Source organism: Solanum verrucosum, unplaced genomic scaffold (assembly GCF_900185275.1).
Source record: "Solanum verrucosum unplaced genomic scaffold, falcon-dt-bn FXZP01000278.1, whole genome shotgun sequence".
In the NCBI taxonomy this organism is placed as follows: domain Eukaryota; kingdom Viridiplantae; phylum Streptophyta; class Magnoliopsida; order Solanales; family Solanaceae; genus Solanum; species Solanum verrucosum.
The window spans coordinates 1065045-1088258 of NW_026020332.1; the positions used below are offsets into that span (position 1 = coordinate 1065045).

Sequence of the window (23214 nt, forward strand, 5' to 3'; positions counted from 1 at the left end):
TAAGCTCGACATCTATTCAATATCAATTAATAACAAAAGGGCAAGATAATCAAACAAGTCGGAGTAATTGTTAATGGAGCAACAACAAAATGTAACAGTGAAATAAAAAAAATGCAACAGATGCTTTAAAATATGATAACTGATCATTAAGAAATGCCCCCTCAAGCTTTAGCTATATTTTCAACTACACACTTAACTTTTGTGGGAGTCCTATTACCCTCTGAACCTTTTTTTTTAATATTAGTTCACTCTCAGACGTTGATGTGTCCATTTTGAGCTTCAACCAAATTGCTAGAATTCTTTTGAGGCAAACATTTTAATTTAATGTCATTTCTCTCCAAATAAAGAAAGACATTGAATATTTTAATTTAATGTAAAATTGAATTTTTTGGGGTTATGAATATAAAAGGTTTGAACGTTATGAATATTATTAATACTAATTAAAAGTACAATTTATGAAGATGAAGAAGTGTGAGTTATGAAAATAACTTTTAAAAATAATATAATTGAGAAAAATTCAAAAAAGGAGAAAAAAGAAAAATGACAATGAAGGTCATAGAGAGCACCACATCACCGTTTAAGGTAGCTCTACTGATAATTGTGAAGAAAACATATTAATGGATTAAAAATCAAAAAGAGGTAATTAAACCCTAAAATATTATAAAGACATCTATAAAATTTGGTTGAAGTTCAAAATCTATTAGTGCCATATAAATTAGGATAGAGGAAATAACATATATTATTTAAAATAACATGAAACGTACTACAAATCACACAATAATTAGCAACTTCAAAATTTAAAGGATATACAAAAAATTTGATCAACTCTCAAAATTCTACTAATGTCACATAGTTTGGGATATAAAAAATAACATATACGTAAAATGTACTATAACTCATAATAATTAAATAACTTCAAAATCTAAAAGACATATACAAAATTTGCTTGATTTTCAAAATTCTATCAATGACACATAAATTGGGACAAAGAGAATATTGAAAATTACATATAAAGTATTATTAACCACAATAATCAACAATTTAAAATTTAAAGAACATACAAAAAAATTGTTTGACCGTTAAAATTTTATAAATGTCACATAAATAAAAATAAAAAATAAAAAAATATGTTGGGCCCGTGCTAGCACGGGCTACTGTAACTAGTATATATATATATAAATGGGCCCAAATGAGGTAGGTAATTAATGGTGTTAAATTGTCCAATAATATAAATTTTAAAGGTATAATCATAAAAGAAGAATGTACAACACTATCTAAGTACATATCATCCAACACTTGTCATATCCTAAGTAGTAGATATTCCCACTTATTATATATAGTAATATATATTTTAAAGAGGGCAAAGGGCCCTTAATTTATTAATAAAAACAAAAGAAGAGTCAGTACAACTCTTAAACAAAAACCAAAAAGAAAAACAAAACCCAGCACCTAGACACAAACACAAAACGAAAAGAGGAAGGACGACACCAAAGGAAAAGAGAAAACGGAAAGCGTAGAATCACTCCTCGACCCCAAGAATTTGTCGGCAAACCACCGAGGCTGGCCACAAAAGACCAAGTCGCGGTCAGCTCAAACAACAACCCAGACGGAGCTTTCCTCGGAACCAATGTAAGCTTCAATTTGTTGAACTTAAGCATCTTCCATTCTCGCTAGAACTTTATCGAAGCTGTACTAACACAAAATTAGCTTTAATCCATCAAGTTCTTGGTTGATTAAACTAAGGCAGCCTCAACGTTCTCACCAGATGCCGTGTAAATCAGATCCAAGAGGAAATAAGCTTCTAAACCTGAGGTAAGCTTTTTCGTGATATGAACAAAGCGATAAAGTAAACTAGACTTCGAATCAATGATTGAATAGCCCCGATCAACACCTAATCCATGCGTATTCCTCCTTTCAACAGATTGAAGTTCTAAAGAACTTGATACCACTGTCCAAAAGAAAGAATACTAGGTGTTGAAACTTATAAAATTTCTCGATACGAAACTTGGTCGTTTTACTTTGGTAGAATTTTTTTAAAAAAAAAATTATAAAATTAATACTCACTCCGTCCCATTTTATGTGTCACATTTTTACTTTGCACTTGCATTAAAAAATGATTTAACTTTACCCTTCTACCCTTATTTTTTTTTTTTGGAATTCAAGTTTTCAATCAATGAATATAAATTAATTTATTTTGATTAATTAATTTAACCAATGAACATGAATCATTTATTTAACTTTTCTAAGATGGTCAAATGTATATTTTCAAGGCTAATAATTCACAAGGGTAAAAAAAAAACAATATGGTAATTTATGCATTGATTTTATGAAATGACAAGTATTGTGGACCAATTATTTATAGAAATGAATGACATATAAAATGGGACGGAGGGAGTATCAATTTTGTTTGGAAGGAGTTGGGAAGGGGGTGAAGTCAGGATTTAAAAAAAATATTTTTATTAAATAAATTTAAATAATAAAAGGATTGGGGGATTGTCGTGGCTGGGGTGAGGGTGATGAGTGAGAAAAATATTTTAAATTTTATCTTTTAAAAAATAATTATTTTAAAAAATAAAGTTTTTTTCATGGATAGCAATACTTTAATCTTTAACTTTTAATTAATATTAATAACTTATTTTATTTTTGTCAAGATGAATAATTTTATTCATGTGGCAAAATTTTACCAATAAAACAGATATTGTATTACACTTCCAATAGTTTAGTTATTAGGTATGAAACTAAAAAAAATGTGATGTTTTAGATGTATTGTTAACACTTATCTCGTTTTTTAAAAAAAATAGAGTGACAATTATTTTTATATTTAGTAACAATATAAATTCAAAATATTAATTTCACTCTAGATAATAATTTTAACTACTTAAACATATTATGACTTATTTCAGGCTACAAACTTAAAAAATCTTTTCATATTTTCTTAAACTCCATGCCAACAAAGGGAGTAATAACAAGTTCAACTACATTTGCAGTTAATTAATCATGGAGTTAGTTGTTCAGTAGTGGAGAAGATGAAACATGAAACTCAAAAGTTCTTTGATTTGCCATTGGAAGAGAAGAAGAAGTGCGAACAATCATCAGGAGATACAGATGGATTTGGACAGTTATTTGTTGTCTCTGATGAACAAAAGCTCGACTGGGCTGATCTTTTTTACTTGAAGACCTCACCGACATATTTGCGAAAACCTATATTTTCCAAGCTTTACCTTTCACTTATGTACATTATTAATATTGTTTGCGCTTTTTTGTATGAAACGCTAGAAAATAAGTAAAAGAATCACTTATTAATGTGTATGTAGAGAGACGATGAAAGAGTACGCGGATGAAATAAAGAAGCTAAGCATGAAAGTATTGGAAATGTTGGGTAAAACTTTGGGGATTGATGAAAAAGAAGTGAAGAGTGTTTTTGAAGAAGGGATGCAATCAATGAGGATGAATTACTATCCACCATGTCCACAACCTGACAAAGTGATGGGACTTACTCCTCATTCAAATGGATTAGTCCTTACAATACTTCTTCAAGTCAATGGAACTCAAGGTCTTCAAATTAGAAAAGATGGAATTTGGATTCCCATTGAACCACTCCCTAATGCCTTCGTAGTCAATATTGGAGATACTTCCCCAATTCTCTTCTCTTTATCTATTATTTATTTCTCTATAGTTTAAATTTATGCGATCATATTTGACTGAATATTGAATTTTGAATATATATACACATTTGGAAACTTAAGATCCAAGATCTGGCTTGACCTTGACTTGAAACCCAAGACATGAGACTCGACCCTCGATCTCGACCCGTCACTCTAGACCCTAATCTCAAATCTCAACTGAGGACCTGACCCTAACCCTAACCTTAGACCCGAATCGAGACTCGATTTTGATCTAGAACTCAAGCCCTAAGATTGACCCTCAAATTTGACTAGAAATTGGAGATCCAACCCTAACTTGGGACTCGAGAACTAACCTGACTCAAGAAAAAAGATCTCAAAACCGACCCCAACCCAAGACTCAAGATCTAACTTTAACCCAAACTCAAGACATAAGACCCTAAATCCAACTTAAAACTTAAGACCTGACTTTTCTCGATCCCCTAGATTCGACTTTGACCTAAAACCCGAGACGCGATCTCAACAAATGATGACCTTGACTCTGACCCGAGACTTGGGACCTAAGTTTGACTGAGACCCAACCCCAACCCCAACCCTGGACACGAGATCCTAGACCAGACACTAACTAAAGACTCAACTTGGACCCAGAACCCAAGACTCGACCCTGACTTGAAATGAACCTGATCCTGATCCGAGACCTAACTTTGACTCTAAACCTTTCCCCTACCTTGACGCGGGACTCAAAACCTAAATTTGACCCAAAACCCTCATCTCGACCCTGACTTGACTTTGTTGCCCCGTTCTTATTTTTCTTTATTGTTTTTGGACCAGATTTTCTCAAATGGAATTTATAAAAGTATAAAGCATAGGTCAATGGTGAGCTCAGAAAAAGAAAGGATTTCAGTTGCAACATTTCAGAGTTCAAGATTGGATGTTATATTAGGTCCAACAAGTAGCCTTGTTACCGCTCACAATCCACCAAGATTCAAAACAATGGGAGCCACTGAATTTTATAGAGGATATCTCAACCGTGAACTTGTTGGGAAATCATATGTGGAAGCCATAAGAATTAATCACCAATGAAGATGATTCAAGGAATTAATTGTGGTACGTACGTAAGTAAATCCTTTGATATGAAAGGATTAAAACAAAAATAAATAACATTGATATTTGTTCAATGTTAATATCATGACATATCGAATAAATATGATGTGCATTAAGAGTTAAATATTTGAATTTGAATACATATTCAAATTCTTATTATGTTGTAAAATATTATATTAAGATTTGAATACTAAATAATTCTGACTGTTTATTTTTTATACATTTGAATATATAATTTTTTTTCTTTATTTAAAATTAATAAACATAAATTAAATAAAAAATACTAATTTGATCTAATACATATATCAACAAAATGATTTTTAAAAATTATATGGTGATCGTAGAATATGTATCACGATTCAACTCATCAGGCTGTGCGGGCACCTACACACTATCACCTGAGTAGGAGAACCCTCATATCCCAATAGTTAAAACATATGGAAAACTAAATAAGCGGAAATAATTATACTAACAAAATTTTATACAAAGAACCTTTAACACAAATTCGTCTAAGTCTTGTAAAGTAACCAACACCCACAAGGATCTAGTCTAAACAAGTACTAGAGCTACTAAGAGTACAACTGGACATACTAAATAAAGACACACCTCCCACCATGCGGAAGAAAAGATAGAAGTTGCTGGAGAATATCTTCGTTTTCACCTAACGAAACATCACTAATCTTGCATCCAGACTATGCCAAAAAGGCATAGCAAGAGTAGTATTAATACAAACACACGTACTGGTAGACATCATCGGTCAACCTGACGCCCACCACATAACATAAGAAATCAACTAGTAAGACATGCAATAAACCACTCGCTTCTCCACTTTTACCCTTTCTTGAATACCTCAGAATTACACTAGTACCTTTACTACTAACCATCTTCTCAGTCCACCTACTTTCCAGGTTCTTGATTATAGCCTAACCATTCTAACGCATAGAAGAGTCCACAATACAACTACAAGCATTCCGACTAACCACCTACGACATACCCTTACTTTCTCTTTTTCATTACCCATCCCTTGCCATATGGTACGTTATATCACGCTTCCAAAATACTAACCACAAATCCCTTCCTCTAAGGTGAAATCTACCTGGGTGTTTACATCATATACACTACCTCCACTTCTCGCTCTCACAACACGCGGACAACCCTTTACTCGAACATTTGCAACTCTTGAACCCTTGACTTCTCACCTACCATATCACATCCCGATTTGGACTTGCCCCTTCCGGTTCATTCAACAACGAGATACTTAATCAGTTTACTCAACATAATAGAACAATCAGATATAGGTCATCATAATCACTTAACAATTCTGGGGAAACAACATCAAATATCACTTACAGATAGCATATAATTTCATAATTCTCTAATTACACAATTATGTCACGTCAGTGGTTCTCTCAAGGAACTCAAACCCAAATAGTTAGCATACCGTAAAGTGGTACCCGATCCAATGTTTATGCTGGAATGTGGCAATCGACCCCATATTTATGCCAGAACGTGGCAATCGATCTAAGTTTGTATGTCGGAACACAACACCCGATCCATTAACAAGCCACAATCACAATCACATAGTGCATTCTCATAATCATACAATCAAGTCATGATTCATAGCATTCATCATTCATCTATCCTCATTTACAACAAGTGTGATCAATAATGCAACGTTCGCATACATACACATATTATAATGAAGCAAAAATAAATATATATCACACAATCATGAAATCACAACCATCACCTACAAATATACGCTGACATATATCACCTAACAATAACTCGACTATACTCAGCCCTAGTTCATCATCTAAGCCTTCTTCCTATGATTTAATCATATTTTATTCAGTGCACGAAGGCCTACGCATGAATACTACCATTGATTATCATTATACTACGCAGTGGGCACATATTTATAACTACTCAATTAATAAAACCTAGCCTATCTGGGCGCCAAGCAGCTACACGGAGATTTTGGCTTCAATTCTTGTTTTCGGACTTCGTGACGGTGATCTTGACTAGAAATCCGCCATCCACCACACTCTTTACGCTAGAAATCTCCTTCCCCTTCCTTCCCAAGCTTAGAGCAGCTTTTTGGGGGTTTCTAAGGTGATTTACGTCTAAATTAGGTATTTTATGAAGAAGGAGAAAATAAGATTTCGTGTTATTTACATTCTGCCTCGCCTATTCCGCCCTAGCGCCAGCTTACCCCACTATGGCACCGCTGCCTTAGCGGCATCTGGCCCGCCCTAGCGGGACAGTGGCCCAGTATTTCTCGAAGTTTCGCTTTTCCTAATTAACGACGGTTCGGATCGTTACAATATATGCCGATTGCGAATGATGCATATTGGCTAATATATAATTACTGGATAAATTATTTTCTTAATTTCAATAAATATATGACAATTTTCCCCCCAAAATAGTTTTGAGTGATAATCACCAAATTAGCTTTTTGTTGAAAATAAAATAAAATAACTAAAGCTAAGCTAAATCGAGTGAGCTGATTTTGTGCTTTCTCAAATTTGCGCAGTCATTTCACAAAAACAATGCATAAATGCTTATATTTACATGTCTATATTAAAAATAAATGTTTTTTAATACTTATCATTTCACAAAAATAATACATAAACAACACTATTTTTCTATTTACCTTTGAAAATATTAATGTGACCAACATAGAAAAACTAAGTAAATAATTACTATATTGATCAAATTAATTAATCAAAATAAATTAATTCATATTTATTGATTAAAATTTAACTGAATATTAAATAAAATTAAATGATAAACTTACCTAATTTTTTTAAAAAACATGAATTTTAAAAAGATAACAACTAAATAAAAACGAAGGAAGTATAATGGAGTAATATTTTTGTCTTTTTCTCCTGCACATTTTTCGTATCTAGGAGTAGATAGCATCAGGACTTTTACCAACAAGTCCTTAACCAAGAGGTCTCGGGTTTGAGCCTCCTTGGGTACGTAGTCGCCTTTGTTAGGGAGCGCTTTACCCCCTAATGTGGGACCTCCCAACGCAAATCCGGATTTAGTCGGGCTTCAATGTGGATATCAGACTTTCCGACGCGAATTCAGATTTAGTCGAGCTTCAATGTGGGTACCAAACACCAAATGGAAAATAAAAAGAATCAAGACTTTTGATCAGATAAAGCTGTCCGACCCACAACAACAACAAAAAAAGTGTTGTCACATACAGATGCAAATCTGTTAGGTCTATTTCACAATTAGATTTAATTGACATTTTATTTCTGTGTCATGAATTAATTTTATTTTTATTGAAAAATTAACCAAATTAAACGTGATGAATTTTCCTTCAGTCATAAATATAAAACAACAAAATAAGAATAGTACTACTTAGTTGACTACACGCTGAAATAAAATGAAAATAAGAAGTCCCAAATGACCAGGACTCGTTTGGCCCTGAGAAAAATTTAGAAAGTGGTGTTTGGTCATATAATTAGATAATTATATTTGTTCAGTATCCCAAGTTCTCAAATACTAGAAAAAACTAATATTTGAGTCAAGTTCTAATATTTGGAAATTTAAAAAAATTCAAAAATTTCTCCAAACTTTTATATTTTATAAAAATATCCATTATTTATTAATTCTAACTAATATTTGTTACTGCCTTCTTCGGAAAAGTTTGAGTTCTAATTTGAGTGTTAAAATTGGCAAAAAAGAACGATTTGTGTTTAATGAATTATAATAATAACTGGATCAGTGACAAGTTTGTGTATGCGATTAATGTCTGGTCTTGCCTATATTGTTATTTTGTTATTGTTGATTGTTATCAATTATATTAAACAATTTTTTTTAACGGAACATATTCATTATAAAATGATAATATAAATTTATGGATATTTTTAATAATTTTTAGAACTTATGGGTATAAATCATATATTTTTGAAATAGTCAAATATTTTTGAAAAAATTTGGGGTCAAACACATGGTGAAACTTCACCAAAAACTTCACCCAAACATGATTTACCAAAAATATTTAAAAACTTGGGACCAAACGCTAGCTATATCAAAATTGAACTATGACCATTAATTAAATCACCTAACACAATATATAAGTAAGGTAGTAGTAACCCTACAACACTTGCTACAGTCATGCTCTTATTGATAAATGAAATTAAAGAAAAATCTCAAATATGTCATTGAACTTTGAGAAAATATTTATTTATATTATTCGTTAAAAGTTTGACTCATTTATGTTATTTTTGTTTGAGAAAAGGATTATTGATGTCATTATTTAATAGGTTAACTGAAATGGTATAGATGAGCCAAAACATTTAATGAATGACATAAATGAACATTTTCTCAAAGCGATGACATATTTGAGTCTTTTCTCTTTAAAAAAAATATGTTGTAATTAAAAATGTGGTTGAATCATAGTTGACCACCTGTGTAAAAAATAATTTCGTAAAATCAGAACTATTTATTTTATTTTTTAAAAAAACGTAGGATAAGGGATAAGTCATAGCAAAGGAAGAATGGAAAAATTGGTATTATTTTTTGTGATCAAATAACCTAGCGCCACCGATAGCAACCATGACAGTGATGATGGCTGGCCAGCCTCCTATTGAGGCAGGTCAGTAGACTTATGCTAGTTTATTGCGCCCTATAACAGGAGTTGTGAAATCTTTGTCGCTCAAGCCTATTTCGTACTTGCATGGAGAACCTCGTTTAGTTTGGGATCAATCGGAGGTTAAACATATGATAGTCAATGAAAATCTCCAATATGCTGTGGTTGGAAAGTTTTCATATGGGTGGCTTGAGATAAAAGAACTACACAGACTAATCCCAAAACAATGTGGCCTGAAAGGTGAATTCCATAAAGGGTTATTAATGAATATATATGTGTTGATTAGGGAGACCCTATTGGAGGGTTATGTTAACTTGTTGTCGAAGCTGATTTTTTACATTGGCCAACAAAATGGGACATACCCGATGAGAACATTGAAGTGGGATCCACTATTTGATCCAAAGGAGGAGACGTCGACTACGATAGCATGAATCTCATTCCCATCATTACCCCCTCATTTCTTTGGGAAAGAAACATTTTTTTCCTTAGCAGTTGTAGTAGGTAAACCACTATAGGTGGATATGGCGACAAAAAATCAAACAAGACCAAGTTGTGCTAGAGTGAAGGTGGAAGTCGATCTGCTCAAAGAGTTTTTAGGATAAAATCAAATTGGGTGGTGCTAAAGAAGTGGATTAAGATTAAATATGATTATGTGCCCAAGTATTGTAAGACTTGTATGATACAAGGACATGATGAACAACAATGCTATGTGGAACATCTAGAACTGCATCCATACAGGTAGAAGAACATGGAGAGTGCAAGGGAATGTGGAGATGAGAAGAGAACAGCTGACCAAACTGAGTCGGAGCAACAAAGAGAATTAAGAATCAATATAATCATGCAGGGTAACATGGCGAAAGATTATGATAGGAGAAGGGAAGAGGCGAGCAAAGTAGAGAAAGTTCAAGAAGAGAGCAACTCAAGGGAGGGCTAAGCAAAAAGATACATCAGGTATGAACAAAGGTGAGGTTCGTACTACAAATAAATTTGATCCACTCAATGCGGAGGAGGGGACAGAGAACACTGATCAGGGGAAATTAGAGGAAATAAGTGGCAATGACAGTTCCACAAAACAGTGGGTGTAGAGTACTTTTACATCTCCAGCCAAGTCAATTGATTGTGAGAAGAATTTGGAGAATGGGGGAAATACAATGGGAAGTATGAGATCAAAAGAATCAAATGAAGTTAGCAGGAACACACCAGTGGACCAAATTGAAGGCACAACAAATACATTTCATAATGAGGAATCAGATGAATGAGTGCATACTCCTATGGGGTTACAGTTAGTAGTTGCAGGTACTCCAACCCATCTTTTCACAAAGAAATACTCGGAGGAGTATGCAAAGAGCAGACAAGAGTTGGATGAGGATGAAGAGATTGAAGAAAATATTCAATAAATCAGCAGGGCTGGGGATTTATCACCAAGGCACGTTAATAGTATGAAGAAGGGTTTAAAGAAAGGCAAATTGATTATACCACTGCAGGTCAGAACAAGGAGCAATAAGGAAAGGAGAATACAAATTTATCAATGATTGACAAAATTATATTTTGGAACATAAGGTCAGTCAAAACTCAAAAATCATTTGAGTGTTTGATTGACCTCGATAGAAGACACCATTACAAATATTTAGCGATCTTGGAACCCTTCAGGGAGACAAGTCAGCTGGAATAATGTAGAAGGAGGTTAGGATACGAAAATGCTCTTGCTAATGCGGCAGGAAAAATCTGGATTTTTTGGGAGGAGGAATATAATGGGCAGATTGTGTTGAACACTAGTCAGTAACTGACGATAAAATTATCTAAGTATAACACTAGTGTATTGGTGACAATAGTTTATGCAAAGTGTAGCAGTGAGGAGAGAAAGGACCTTTGGGATGATCTTGTACATTTAGTTGAAGATAATGAACATCCATGGATAGTAAGAGAGGGCTTTAATGTGATTTTAAGGGAATAAGAGAAATTGAGAGGGGTTGCATTTACACAAGCAGAAGCAATAGAATAACTGTGCAATAGCTGAACTAAAATTCTCGGGGAGCATTTTCACATGGTGGAATGGTAGAGTTGAGGAGGAATGTATTTTCAAGAGGTTAGACAGGGTTCTGGTTAATCATGAATTTTTAGATCTATATCCTACCAGTGAAATCCATCATTTAGTGAGACAAGGTTCGAATCATGCGCCTTTACATGTAGTTTGCAATACTATTGAGCAACCTATTATCAAACCCTTCAGGTTTCTCAACTTCTGGACAAAACATAAAGGATTTAAGGAGGTGGTTCAACAACATTGGAAATCGGACAGACATGGAAGCCCATTTATAATGTTTCAGGATAAGCTAAAGAATACTAAAAAGGTGTTGGCAAGATGGAGCAAAGAAACTTTTGGTGATGTTTTCCAAAGAATTGCCACTTTGTAGGATGTAATCAAGGTAAAAGAACTGTTACTTGAGGCCCAGCCATCTCATAACAACTGAGCAAAATTGAATAAGGTGGAAGCAGAGTTGAGGAGGTTTCTAGCTATTGAAGAGGAATACTGGAAACAAAAAGCTGGGATGAAATGGTTTAAAGAAAGGATAGAAATACAAAGTTCTTTCATTCATATGTCTGGGGAAGGAGAAAAAAGCTTCACATAGAAAGTATTAAAGATATAAAAGGAGTTGAAGTACATGCTAATGATTAGAAGGGAGAGGCATCAATGAAATATTTTCAAAATCAATTCTCAGAGGAGGAACGCCATCGGGATTATAGTTTGGTACAACATATTCCGAGATTGATCAGTGAAGAACAAAATGAAGAGATATTCCAGCTCCCAAACAAAGAGGAAGTACGGAAAATGATATTCAAGCTAAATGGAGAAAGTTCCTCTGGAATAGATGGCTTTTCGAGGAGTTTTTTCCAATATTGTTGGGAAATCATAGGGGAAGACCTTACAAGATTAGTCAAGGCATTTTTCTGTAGGCAGAAGCTGCCCAAATTCATTACACATACAAATATAGTATTGATTCCAAAAAAAAAGAATGTGCAATAGTTCCAAGAATGATTCATAAAAGGATAGTGGGAGTATTACCAAATAATATTTCTCAGGATCAAAGTGGTTTTGTTAAAAGGAGAAATATAACAGAAAATGTGTTATTGGCACAGAAAATAATTAGGGACATACATTTAAGAAACAAAAAAGCTAATCTAGTGGTAAAGCTAGATATGGCTAAGGCTTATGATAGGGTTGATTGGATTTTCTTGACAAAGGTTCTAAGAAAGTTTGGTTTCTCAGAAGGGGTTATAGATATGATCTGGAGGTTGGTTTCGGAGAATTGATATTCAATAATGATTAATAGACATACAACATGATTTTTTCCACTCCACTAGAGGGCTAAAACAAGGAGACCCACTTTCCCAAACATTAGTTGTTATAACAGCTAAGGTTCTTTCCAAAAGCCTAACAATCTTAATGAACATGAGTCATTCAAAGGTTTTGGTATGCTGAAGTGGAGCCCTAAGATTAATCACCTAGCTTATGCAGATGACACCATATTATTTGGGTCAGCAGAGAGACAATCAGTGATAAATATGATAAATGTCTTAAGGGAGTATGAAAGAATTTCGGGACAAATGATCAATAAAGATAAGATCTTCTTTTATGTTCATGAAAAAACTCCTTTGGTGGTGACTATACGAATGAGGAAGATGACTGGAATACGACTTGGGAATTTCCCATTTACGTATTTAGGTTGTCCAATATATTATAGAAGGAAGAGTTAAAGTTATTTTGAAGGCCTAGTCCGAAAGGTTGCTGCGAGAATTTTCTCATGGCACAACAGATTCTTGACTTTTGGAGGAAAACTCATACTGATAAAACATGTGCTACAGTCCATGACAATATACATGTTATCTACTATGATACCTCCAAAAAGTGTGATAGAGCAAATTCATCAGATCTTTGTGAAGTTTTTTTTGGGAAATTATTCTGGAAATAGAGGAAAACATTAGGTCGCATGGTCTGAGATGTGTTATCCCAAGAGAGAAGAGAGGGTAGGTTTCAGATCCCTGGCAGATAATCAGATGCCCTGTTTGCAAAGCTGTGGTGGAATTTTAGAACTAATACATCTTTGTAGAGCATATTTATGTGGAGCAAGTATTGTAAAAAATTCCATCCCACAATAGCAAACACTAAAGGGGCATCACAGGTATGGAGAAAAATGATGAGAATCAGGGAAGAAATGGAACATGAAATATGGTGTCAACAAAAAGGAGGGACTACTAGTTTTTGGATGGACAATTGGACAAAGCTGGGAGCTTTGTACGTTATTGAACCACAAGGATTGAATGAAGATGTGGAAGTGAAAGAAATGATTCAAAATGCAGAATGGAATATACCCAGACTTCGGCAAATAATTTCTGAGGACATGGTGGAATATATCGTGGAGAACATTAATCCTGTGATGGAAGGGGTAGATAAAGCTTGGTGGATGGGTAACTCACATGGTGAGTTTACTATTAAGTCAACATTTCAAGTATTGAGAAGGAAAAGGGAGGAGCAGGAATAGATGAATTACATTTAGATAAAAGATCTCCCCTTTAAGATCTCATTCTTTCTGTGGAGGGTATAGAGAAAGAGAATACCTACAGATGATGTCCTAAAGAAGATGAAAGTAAACATGATGTCTAAATGTTACTGTTGTGATGTGGAGGGAAGAGGAAACAAGTCATCATCTTTTTCTAACGGCTCCAATAGCTCAACAACTATGGAACCATTTTGCTTCTTGTGCAGGTATAAATATTGAAGGATTACACTTACAACAGCTGATAACTACTTGGTGGGAATGGCCATCAAAGCATAAATTGAAACAAATACTCAATACAATGCCAGCTATTATAATGTGGGAGCTATAGAAGAGAAGGAATGCAAGAAGACATTGAAGGGCAGTATCATATGTGCAGATGCGTAGTCAATGTCAACAAACTATTCAGATGTTACTGAAAGTGAGATTGGATTAAAAGAGGAGATCAGAAGGGGAAAGAGTTGATTGCCAGTTTAGATAAATATAGGCCTACACTACATTATAAATTAGTATATTGGGAGCCGCCAAAAACAGATTAGGTCACATGTAATACAAATGGGGCTTGTAGGGGAAATCCAGGTCATAGTTCCTATGGATTAAACATTAGGGATAAGAATGGTGATCTGATTTATGCAGAAGCACAGTGCATTGGGGAGGTGACTAATATGGAGGCTGAGATAATGGGGGTTTGAAAGGCATTGCGATACTGTGAGATAAAGAATATTCAGAGCATCATCTTGGAAATGGATTTATTAGTACTCAAAAACATGATAACAAATCAGTGTAGGATTCCTTAGGCATATGCAGAAAAAATGGAGGACATACAAATGAGCATAACTAGTAGGCAAGTGCATGTCAAACATATTTTTAGATAAGCAAATAATTCAGCAAATTATTTAGCAAATGCAGCATTAGATCAAACAGAAACAGTGCAAACGCATGGGTTCTATGATTTATCAAGCAAAGGAAGAAGAATCATCAACACAGAGAAGCATAAAATACCATCATTGAGAATAAAAACACGAAGGATTAGCCCAACATGCTAACACAGAGCAAGAATCTACAGATATACACAGGCTTAGATATTTACAGATCGTTGTTCATTCTATGAAGAGAAGATCTAGTTGTGTACAGGACTAAACTACTTCAACTTACAAAAAGGACCAGATTAAGGGGGGATGCCAAAACCCTGTCTTTCGATGTGGCACTGTCTCGATTCAGCAGGCGATGTTTTTATGCTCATATTTAAAATTTCAAACTTCATTTTTATGCTCATGTTTAGAATTTCAAACGTTCTTCCCGAATCTTTCTCATGGAATCGGAAACACCAGATAAGACATCAATTTATTTGCTTTCCAGATAATAAAAAAAATTAAGAACTTACATTAGAGAATTGAAATCGAAAGAGGTTGCTTCTTTGGAGAATTTTTACAAACAACTAGAGAGCAATAGTTGACTTTAAATAAGAAATATGCAAAAGTAACATGCTTGTTTTCCCTAAACCAACAAAGAATATAACGGAAATTACGAATTAAAAAAATAACCTCATAATTTCTTTTCCCCTAAATCACACAAAACTCCAAACAATCAATTAGCAAAAAAAGTAAAAATGAAATCCCATGATTTCATTTTTCGCACATAGAAAATCAACAAAATTTAAGGACGATAAGTATACTTTTCTCTTTAAACGCAGAAATATTAGTGAACACATAAAGAGAACTCCAACCCAAACAATCAGACCCAAAAGCATTTTTCTTAGTATTCATTTGCCTATTGATTCTTTACTCTCCTTTTTCTTAGTATTCTCTACACGTATAATGTTGGTTTTCTGATTCGAGAGTAATTTTCTCGCTAGGATATTAATTTGATGTGGTAATTTATCACTATAATTTATCGAACACTAGGCAAAAAATTGAAAGAAAAATCATCAGCGTTATTTATTTGTTTTATCTATTTTTGTTCACTTGATTTTCACAAGAAAAATCCAATAGAACATGGTTATGCTCACAAACATAGCTTATTCAAAAGGGGCAAGAACGAAAAAAATAAACGCCATGCATTGTTGGTATCTTGGATTGAAGTTACCTTACAACAACTAATTGAAAGGATACTAACACAATTAAAATTTGTGAACAGTTAAAAAGTAACCGATACATTAACAAGAAACGTACTAAGAAAACTAAAAGACTAAGTCTGAATTTTAAAGAAAACGTTACTGTGAGTAATAGTTTAGCTATAAAACGTGCCTCCGAATAACGAATCATAAAACGTATTTGACAGTAACGTTTTATGCTTAAAACGTTACCACCAATAACGTTTCGTTATTTAACACCGTCAGCCCATATATTTTACGCGTCAGAATTTTTTTAAATAAAAGTATAGCCTAAAATGTTACTCAGGATTACGTTTATACTAGTTTTGTAAATTTTCAAAAAAAAATATTATTTTGGTGAATTGATTTAAATAGTGGCTTACTTTGGTCAAAAATTCTCAATGGATAGATGAGAGCATTAAGATGGAGCTGGGTGGAAGCAGGCATGAATGTCACGTGCAGTGAAGTTGTGACTACATTACTACGTGGAGTAAAGATGAAAGCAAGAATATGACTGAAATGATGCAAATGCCCTTCGTAAATTAAAAAATGACCATAAGCAGACAGGTTGATGCCATGCTGCTACCCATGCTTCTAAATTCTAATATAGTAGAAAGTGAAATAAAAGGACCACTGGTCCAAAATTTAAATTAAAAAAAAGTCATAGCAAAGGATATACGTGCAAACCGCAAAATTTCTTTATACGTGTATGGTTCATTTATACGCAATTTAGATAGCGACATCTCTTTGTTTTAATTTATTTGTATCGTTTTGACTTGACACAGTTTAAAAGAGTAAAAATATACTTTTATTTTTTGTGTGTTTTAAATATGTCATGTAGAAAATTGAAATTAAGGAATTATCAAAAAAGTAAAAAACACATTCTGTTTTAACCGACTAAAAAAATAAGACATCTCTGTTGTCCCACATATATCTGATGAAACAACTATATAAATAGTACTATTTTTCTGGTGGTACATCTCTATACACATTCTGCTTTTGGTCTTTGTTTGTCCTAATTTTGCGAACCAATTGTGACAGTTTTATTGAGACCTCACACGCAATAATTTAATGAAATTGAGATACCATCGTAAAATAATTGTGGACACAAGTGAAAGGAAAGGGATGGTAGAGTTATATAATATCAAATTATTCAATATTGGAACGCCATAGAATTAAGCAGTTAAAGCATACTTTGAAATTGGAGTTTCAAATTCGAACAACAACTCAAACAAGAACAATGAAAGAATTATGGAGAACTTGATTTTCTTTTTGTGATAGGGATGAACAAAGAAGAACAACATTACTGAGAGGAAGGTATTTTTGTCATGTTGGACCGCCTGGGTGGACTGTCATGTCAGCTCTAATGGCAAAGATAACGTTTTAAGGGTATTTGTGATCCAAAACATAGACGGCAAATATAATTTTAATCCCAAACATAAATAAATGTTATATATGAGCTATTTCGAATAGTACGAGGGTAATTTTGATCCTTTTCCATTTATAAAAAGGGTATAACCATACATAATATGCTTTTGGTGGTACACGTGTATTCTGCTTATGGTCTTTGTTTGTCTTATTTTTGCCCACCAATTCTACGGACTGTTTTACTGACCTTACAGGCAATAATTTAATGATATTGAGATATCATGCAAAGTAGTAGTGACTTGTGGACACAAGTGAAAGGAAAGGGATGGTAGAGTTAATATAATATCAAATTATTCATTATTGGAACGCCATAGAATTAAGCAGTTAAACAAATATGGGAGAAATAGAAGTTAAGTACATGGAAGTTCCTTCTGTCCAGGAACTGGCCAAGAAGAAACTCGTGACGATTCCATCGCGATACGTACGTGATGATCAAGACCGTTCAATTGCAACATCAAATTATAAGCAAGTTCCAGTAATTGATATGCAACGATTGATCAACTCTAACGATCATGACTCCATGAATCTTGAGCTTAATAAGTTGCACTTTGCAGCTAAAGATTGGGGTTTCTTTCAGGTACATATTTTATTATTAACAAGTTTATTGCTTAAAGGTACGTCAACTAAATAGATCAATAATAGAATAGCAAAGATTAAGTGACTCATATGATACAAAACAAAAAATAATATCTTTTTTCAATTAAAAGTGCTTGTGTATGCTTTAGTTTAATAAACTTTTTAAATAAAATTATCATATACTTTAATATAATATCAGTTTTCAAGATTGTTTGGTTCAAAAACAGTAAAGCCCTTTGGCCTTGAAGTAGTCCAAATAGGGGTCCTAATTTGTATGATACAATTTTTTTTCAGTTAATTTTAAAAAAGAAGTAAGTGTCAAAAAAACACATCTAAACTATTCTTTTTTTTTACCTAAATTATTGAGAATGTGAGTTTCATACGTAAGTTATCACTTATTAGTTTGAGAAACGCATCTCTCTTTCTTTTATTACACTCTTATCATGGTGTACTACATCCTCTCTTTTATTTTCAAAAATCATGTACAAAATATTCTATCTTAACAAAAATTAAATAAATTATTCGTATTAGTTAAAATAATGGACAAAACTACATTCCACCTTAACAAACAAATAAATAAATTATTAGTATTAGTTAAAGTTAAAAATAAAAGTATTACTATCAAAAAAATTATAAAATAAAATGTAAAATATTTTTCTTACCCCAATCCACCACTTCCCCCCCCCCCCCCCCACCCTCAACTTTTTTACTTTTTTTAAAAAAAAAAATCATTTTATAAAAGCTTTTTGAAAAATTCTTACTTCATCTCTCCCTACCCTTCAAATAATAATATAGATATTATTTTATTTTTTAAAAGAAAAAATAATTCTACCTCACCCACCTAACCCTACGCTTTCAATTTTATCCTCATTTTGTGTTATATATAATATTTTCCTAAACATATATGTACATATTCAACACGAAACGAGAAAAATGTTAAAAAAAAAACAAATAGAAAGAGAGACTTAGATGGTGTGTGGTGGAATTTATTTATTTTAAAATTATAAAAATAATATCATTTTTTTTGGAAGGAGTTGAGAAGGGGATGACGTCTGGATTTTTTAAAAAAATATTTATAAAAGAAATTTAAATAATAAAAGGATGGGGGATTGTCGTGGCTGGGGTGGGGGTGGGGGTGAGAAAAATATTTTAAATTTTATCTTTTAAAAAATATTTTTTTAAAATTATTTTTGGATAGTAATACTTTAATATTTAACTTTTAATTAGTATTAATGACTTATTTTATTTTTGTCAAGATGAAATAATTTATTCATGTGGCAAAATTTTACCAATAAAACAGAGAGTGTATTACACTTCCAATAGTTTAGTTGTTTAGGTATGAAGCTCAAAAAAATGTGATAGTGTAGGTGTATTGTCGACACTTATTTCTTTTTTAAAAAAACAGAATGACAATTTTTTTTTATATATATTTAGTAACAATATAGATTCAAAATATTAATTTCACCCTAGATAATAATTTTAAGTACTTAAATATATATGACTTATTTTAGACTATAAACTTAAAAAATATTTTCATATTTTTTTAAACTCCATGCCCAATAGAGGGAGTAATAACAAGTTCAACTACATTTGCAGTTGATTAATCATGGAGTTAGTTTTTCAGTAGTGGAGAAGATGAAACATGAAACTAAAAAAATCTTCGATCTGCCATTGGAAGAGAAGAAGAAGTTTGAACAATCGTCAGGAGATACAGAAGGATTTGGACAGCTGTTTGTTGTCTCTGGTGAACAAAAGCTTGACTGGGCTGATCTCTTTTACTTGAAGACCTCACCGACATATTTGCGGAAGCCTATATTTTCCAAGCTTTACCTTTCACTTAGGTACGTAATTGTTAACATTGTTCGTGCTCTTTTGTACTAAACACTAAAATATAAGTAAGAGAATCACTTATTAATGTGTGTGTAGAGAGACGATTGAAGAGTATACAAAAGAAATAAAGGAGTTAAGCATGAAAGTTTTGAAAATGTTGGGTAAAGCTTTGGGGATTGATGAAGAAGAAGTGAAAAGTGTTTTTGAAGAAGGAATGCAATCAATGAGGATGAATTACTATCCACCATGTCCACAACCAGACAAAGTGATGGGACTTACTCCTCATTCAGATGCAACAGGCCTTACAATACTTCTTCAAGTCAATGAAACTCAAGGTCTTCAAATTAGAAAAGATGGAATATGGATTCCCATTGAACCACTCCCTAATGCATTCATAGTCAATGTTGGAGATGTTTTTGAGGTACTTCCTTCATCTCATTCTCTAAATATTTATTAAGTAGTACAATATTATTTTTGCAGTCATTTTAATTTATGTGGTGATATTTGACAAGCTAATTTTCCAATATATTCACAAGGAATATTCCAAATCCCTTGTGACCTTGCCCCTCCCTACCATCCATCAAGAATCGAGTCTTAGGGTCTGAATCACAACCCTAACCTGAGATCCAAGACCTGGCTATTAGAGCATCACAAGTCAGTTCAAACATTAGTTAGTAGTTTAGTCAGCATTAGTGTTTTAGTAGTCCATACTTATTTAGGAGTCTGCCTTAGCTACATCAGCCACTCAATTTATTTAGGAGTCTTATTTTTTGCTATGTAATTCTATTTAATATCTTTTTGCCTTCATTAATTAAGTATTGTTTTCCAACACATATTCAGTCTTTATATGGTATCAAAGCTTTATTATACTGACCTCTACCCAACATTGACTAGAAACCCAGGGTGTGAACCTTATAATCCTCAACCTCGATCCGAGACTCAGGACACTAAACCTGAGACTCCACCCTAACTCGAGACCTGAGATTCGACCATAACCTGAGACATGTATTTGACCTCGACTCGAGATCTGACCCCGACTCAATATTCGAGCTCTAGCTACCAAGGACGTGGGACCTGACCCGATAAATCCGATCTTGACTCGGGTTACGTTTCGAGATCCTACTTTGACCCAAAACCTGAAACTCAATCTGACTTTGGCACAAAACTTGAGACTTGGGTTTCAACCCTAACCTAGGATCGAACCTTGACTTGGGACTAGAGTTGTAATACTCGAATCCTGGCCTATAGAAAAAAATCAAAGTAAATTTTAAACAGTAATTAAATTGAAATTAAAGTAAATCTTAGAAATAAGCTATAACTAGGCTAATATTGAACTAAATTGAAGATCACTTTCAAAATGAGTTATACTGAAGTGGTCTAAAATTAGCCCAATATAAAACTATCTTGTGCCCAATCCTTAAAATTCTTGGCGAGCCATCACACTTTTGTAGACCATATTTGACACCCTTACTTGTAGCTCTGCTCTTATCTTCTTCTTTATAATATACTAACTTTATTTTTGGAGTAGATTTTCTCAAATGGAATTTACAGAAGCATAGAGCATAGATCAGTGGTGAGCTCAGAAAAAGAAAGGATTTCAGTAGCAACATTTCAGAGTCCAAGATTGGATGGTATATTAGGTCCATCAAGTAGCCTTGTTACAGTTGATAATCCACGAAAATTCAAAAATATCGGAGTCACTGAATATTATAAAGGATTTTTCACCCGTGAACTTGTTGGGAAATCATATGTGGACATCATGAGAATCACCAATGAAGATGATCTACAGAATTAATTAGTAGTATTTGTATTAATGGTAAGTAAATCCTTTGATTATGAAAGGATTAATATTTACATATGTATAAGGATTTAGATATCTCAATTTGAATATCTATTTGAATTCTTAAGACGTTGTGTTAAGATTTCAATACTAAAAATTAAGACTGTTTATATTTTTAAACATTTACAATATGTAAAAAAATTATATGATGATTACGGATGTTGATGGAGGATGATGCATCTTATTTAATAATTACTGTGTAAATTATTTTCTGAATTTTCTATAAATATATGACGATTTTTCTCCAAAATAGTTTTAAGTGAGAATTTCCAAAAAAATTTGTTGAAGAAAAAAGAATAATAACTAAAGCTAAGCTGAATAGAGGTAGCTGATTTTATGCTTTCTAAAATTTATATTACGCAATCAAATACATAAGGAAATAAGATAATAAAGTATTCATGTTGTTTTCTCCAGCACTAATCTACAAATTATCTGTCATCATTATAATTTATAAAATTAGCAAACAAAAGTAAGTTGCACGTCATTTAAGTTCATGACTGAGATTTTTGTTCATTGTAGTCATTTTTCAAGTTTTTCACATCAAGAGATATATAGTATCAAGACCTTTGTGTCCAGACTCTTCATCACAGGGGCGGACCCACGTAGAATCCTCCGGGTGATCGAGCACCCATTAACCTCGTCTTGATTTTATAAAATTAATATAGAGCACTCAATTAACAAATCATTCTAATTCGAGAAATACACCACTAACGGTCCTTAAATATGCATAAATCTTAGGACAGTAGAATCAAGGGATCAACAAAATTCTACCTGCAATCTTGATGAATAAAATTATGTTTTTTCATATTTTTTTTATTGCAATTTATTTTCTATCACTTTAAAATTTGTTACAAACACCGAGATCCAACTTTGACCCAGAATCCAAAACTCAATCTGTCTTTGACACGGAACCCAAAACCTAGGTTTTGACCCTAACTACGGACCGGACCTTGACTTGGGACTAGACTTCTAAAACTCAAACCCTGACTTATATATAGTAAAAAATAATAGAATAAATCAAAGCTATAACCGGCCACTAATGTAAAGCTAAATTGAAGATCATTTTCAAAATGGATTATACTAAATTGGTCTAAAATTAACAAAATATGGAATTATCTTGTGCTCAATCCTTAAAAATTTTGGCGAGTCATCGCTTTTGTAGGTCATATTTGACCCCTACTTATACTAAATTGGTCTAAAATTAACCAAATATGGAATTATCTTGTGCTCAATCCTTAAAAATTTTGGCGAGTCATCGCTTTTGTAGGTCATATTTGACCCCTACTTGTAGCCCTGGTCTAATATATATTCTTCTTTGTAATAAAATTTATTTATTTATTGGAGCAGATTTTGTCAAATGAAATATACAAAAGCATAGAGCATAGATCAGTGGTGAACTCAGACAAAGAAAGGATTTCGGTAGCAACATTTCAGAGTCCAAGATTGGATGGTATATTAGGTCCATCAAGTAGCCTTGTTACAAGGTGCGGGGTCAGGATTTTCAATAAAGGGGTTCAAAATTTGAAAAAATAGACACATAAAGCAGCCGAAGGAGG

At 33.0% G+C, this 23214-nt stretch overlaps 1 protein-coding gene across 1 annotated transcript in view; it reads left to right on the top strand.

Annotated features, from left to right (window-relative positions):
* The window catches only part of LOC125836353 (uncharacterized), a 74722-nt gene that overhangs the window by 30079 nt on the left and 21429 nt on the right, over positions 1-23214 (top strand). The window contains exons 7-10 of the mRNA XM_049515531.1: positions 17953-17989; positions 19585-19829; positions 19915-20239; positions 21347-21458. Of these exons, the coding sequence (XP_049371488.1) occupies positions 17953-17989; positions 19585-19829; positions 19915-20239; positions 21347-21458 (719 nt within the window). The remainder of the gene's footprint in view (positions 1-17952; positions 17990-19584; positions 19830-19914; positions 20240-21346; positions 21459-23214) is intronic.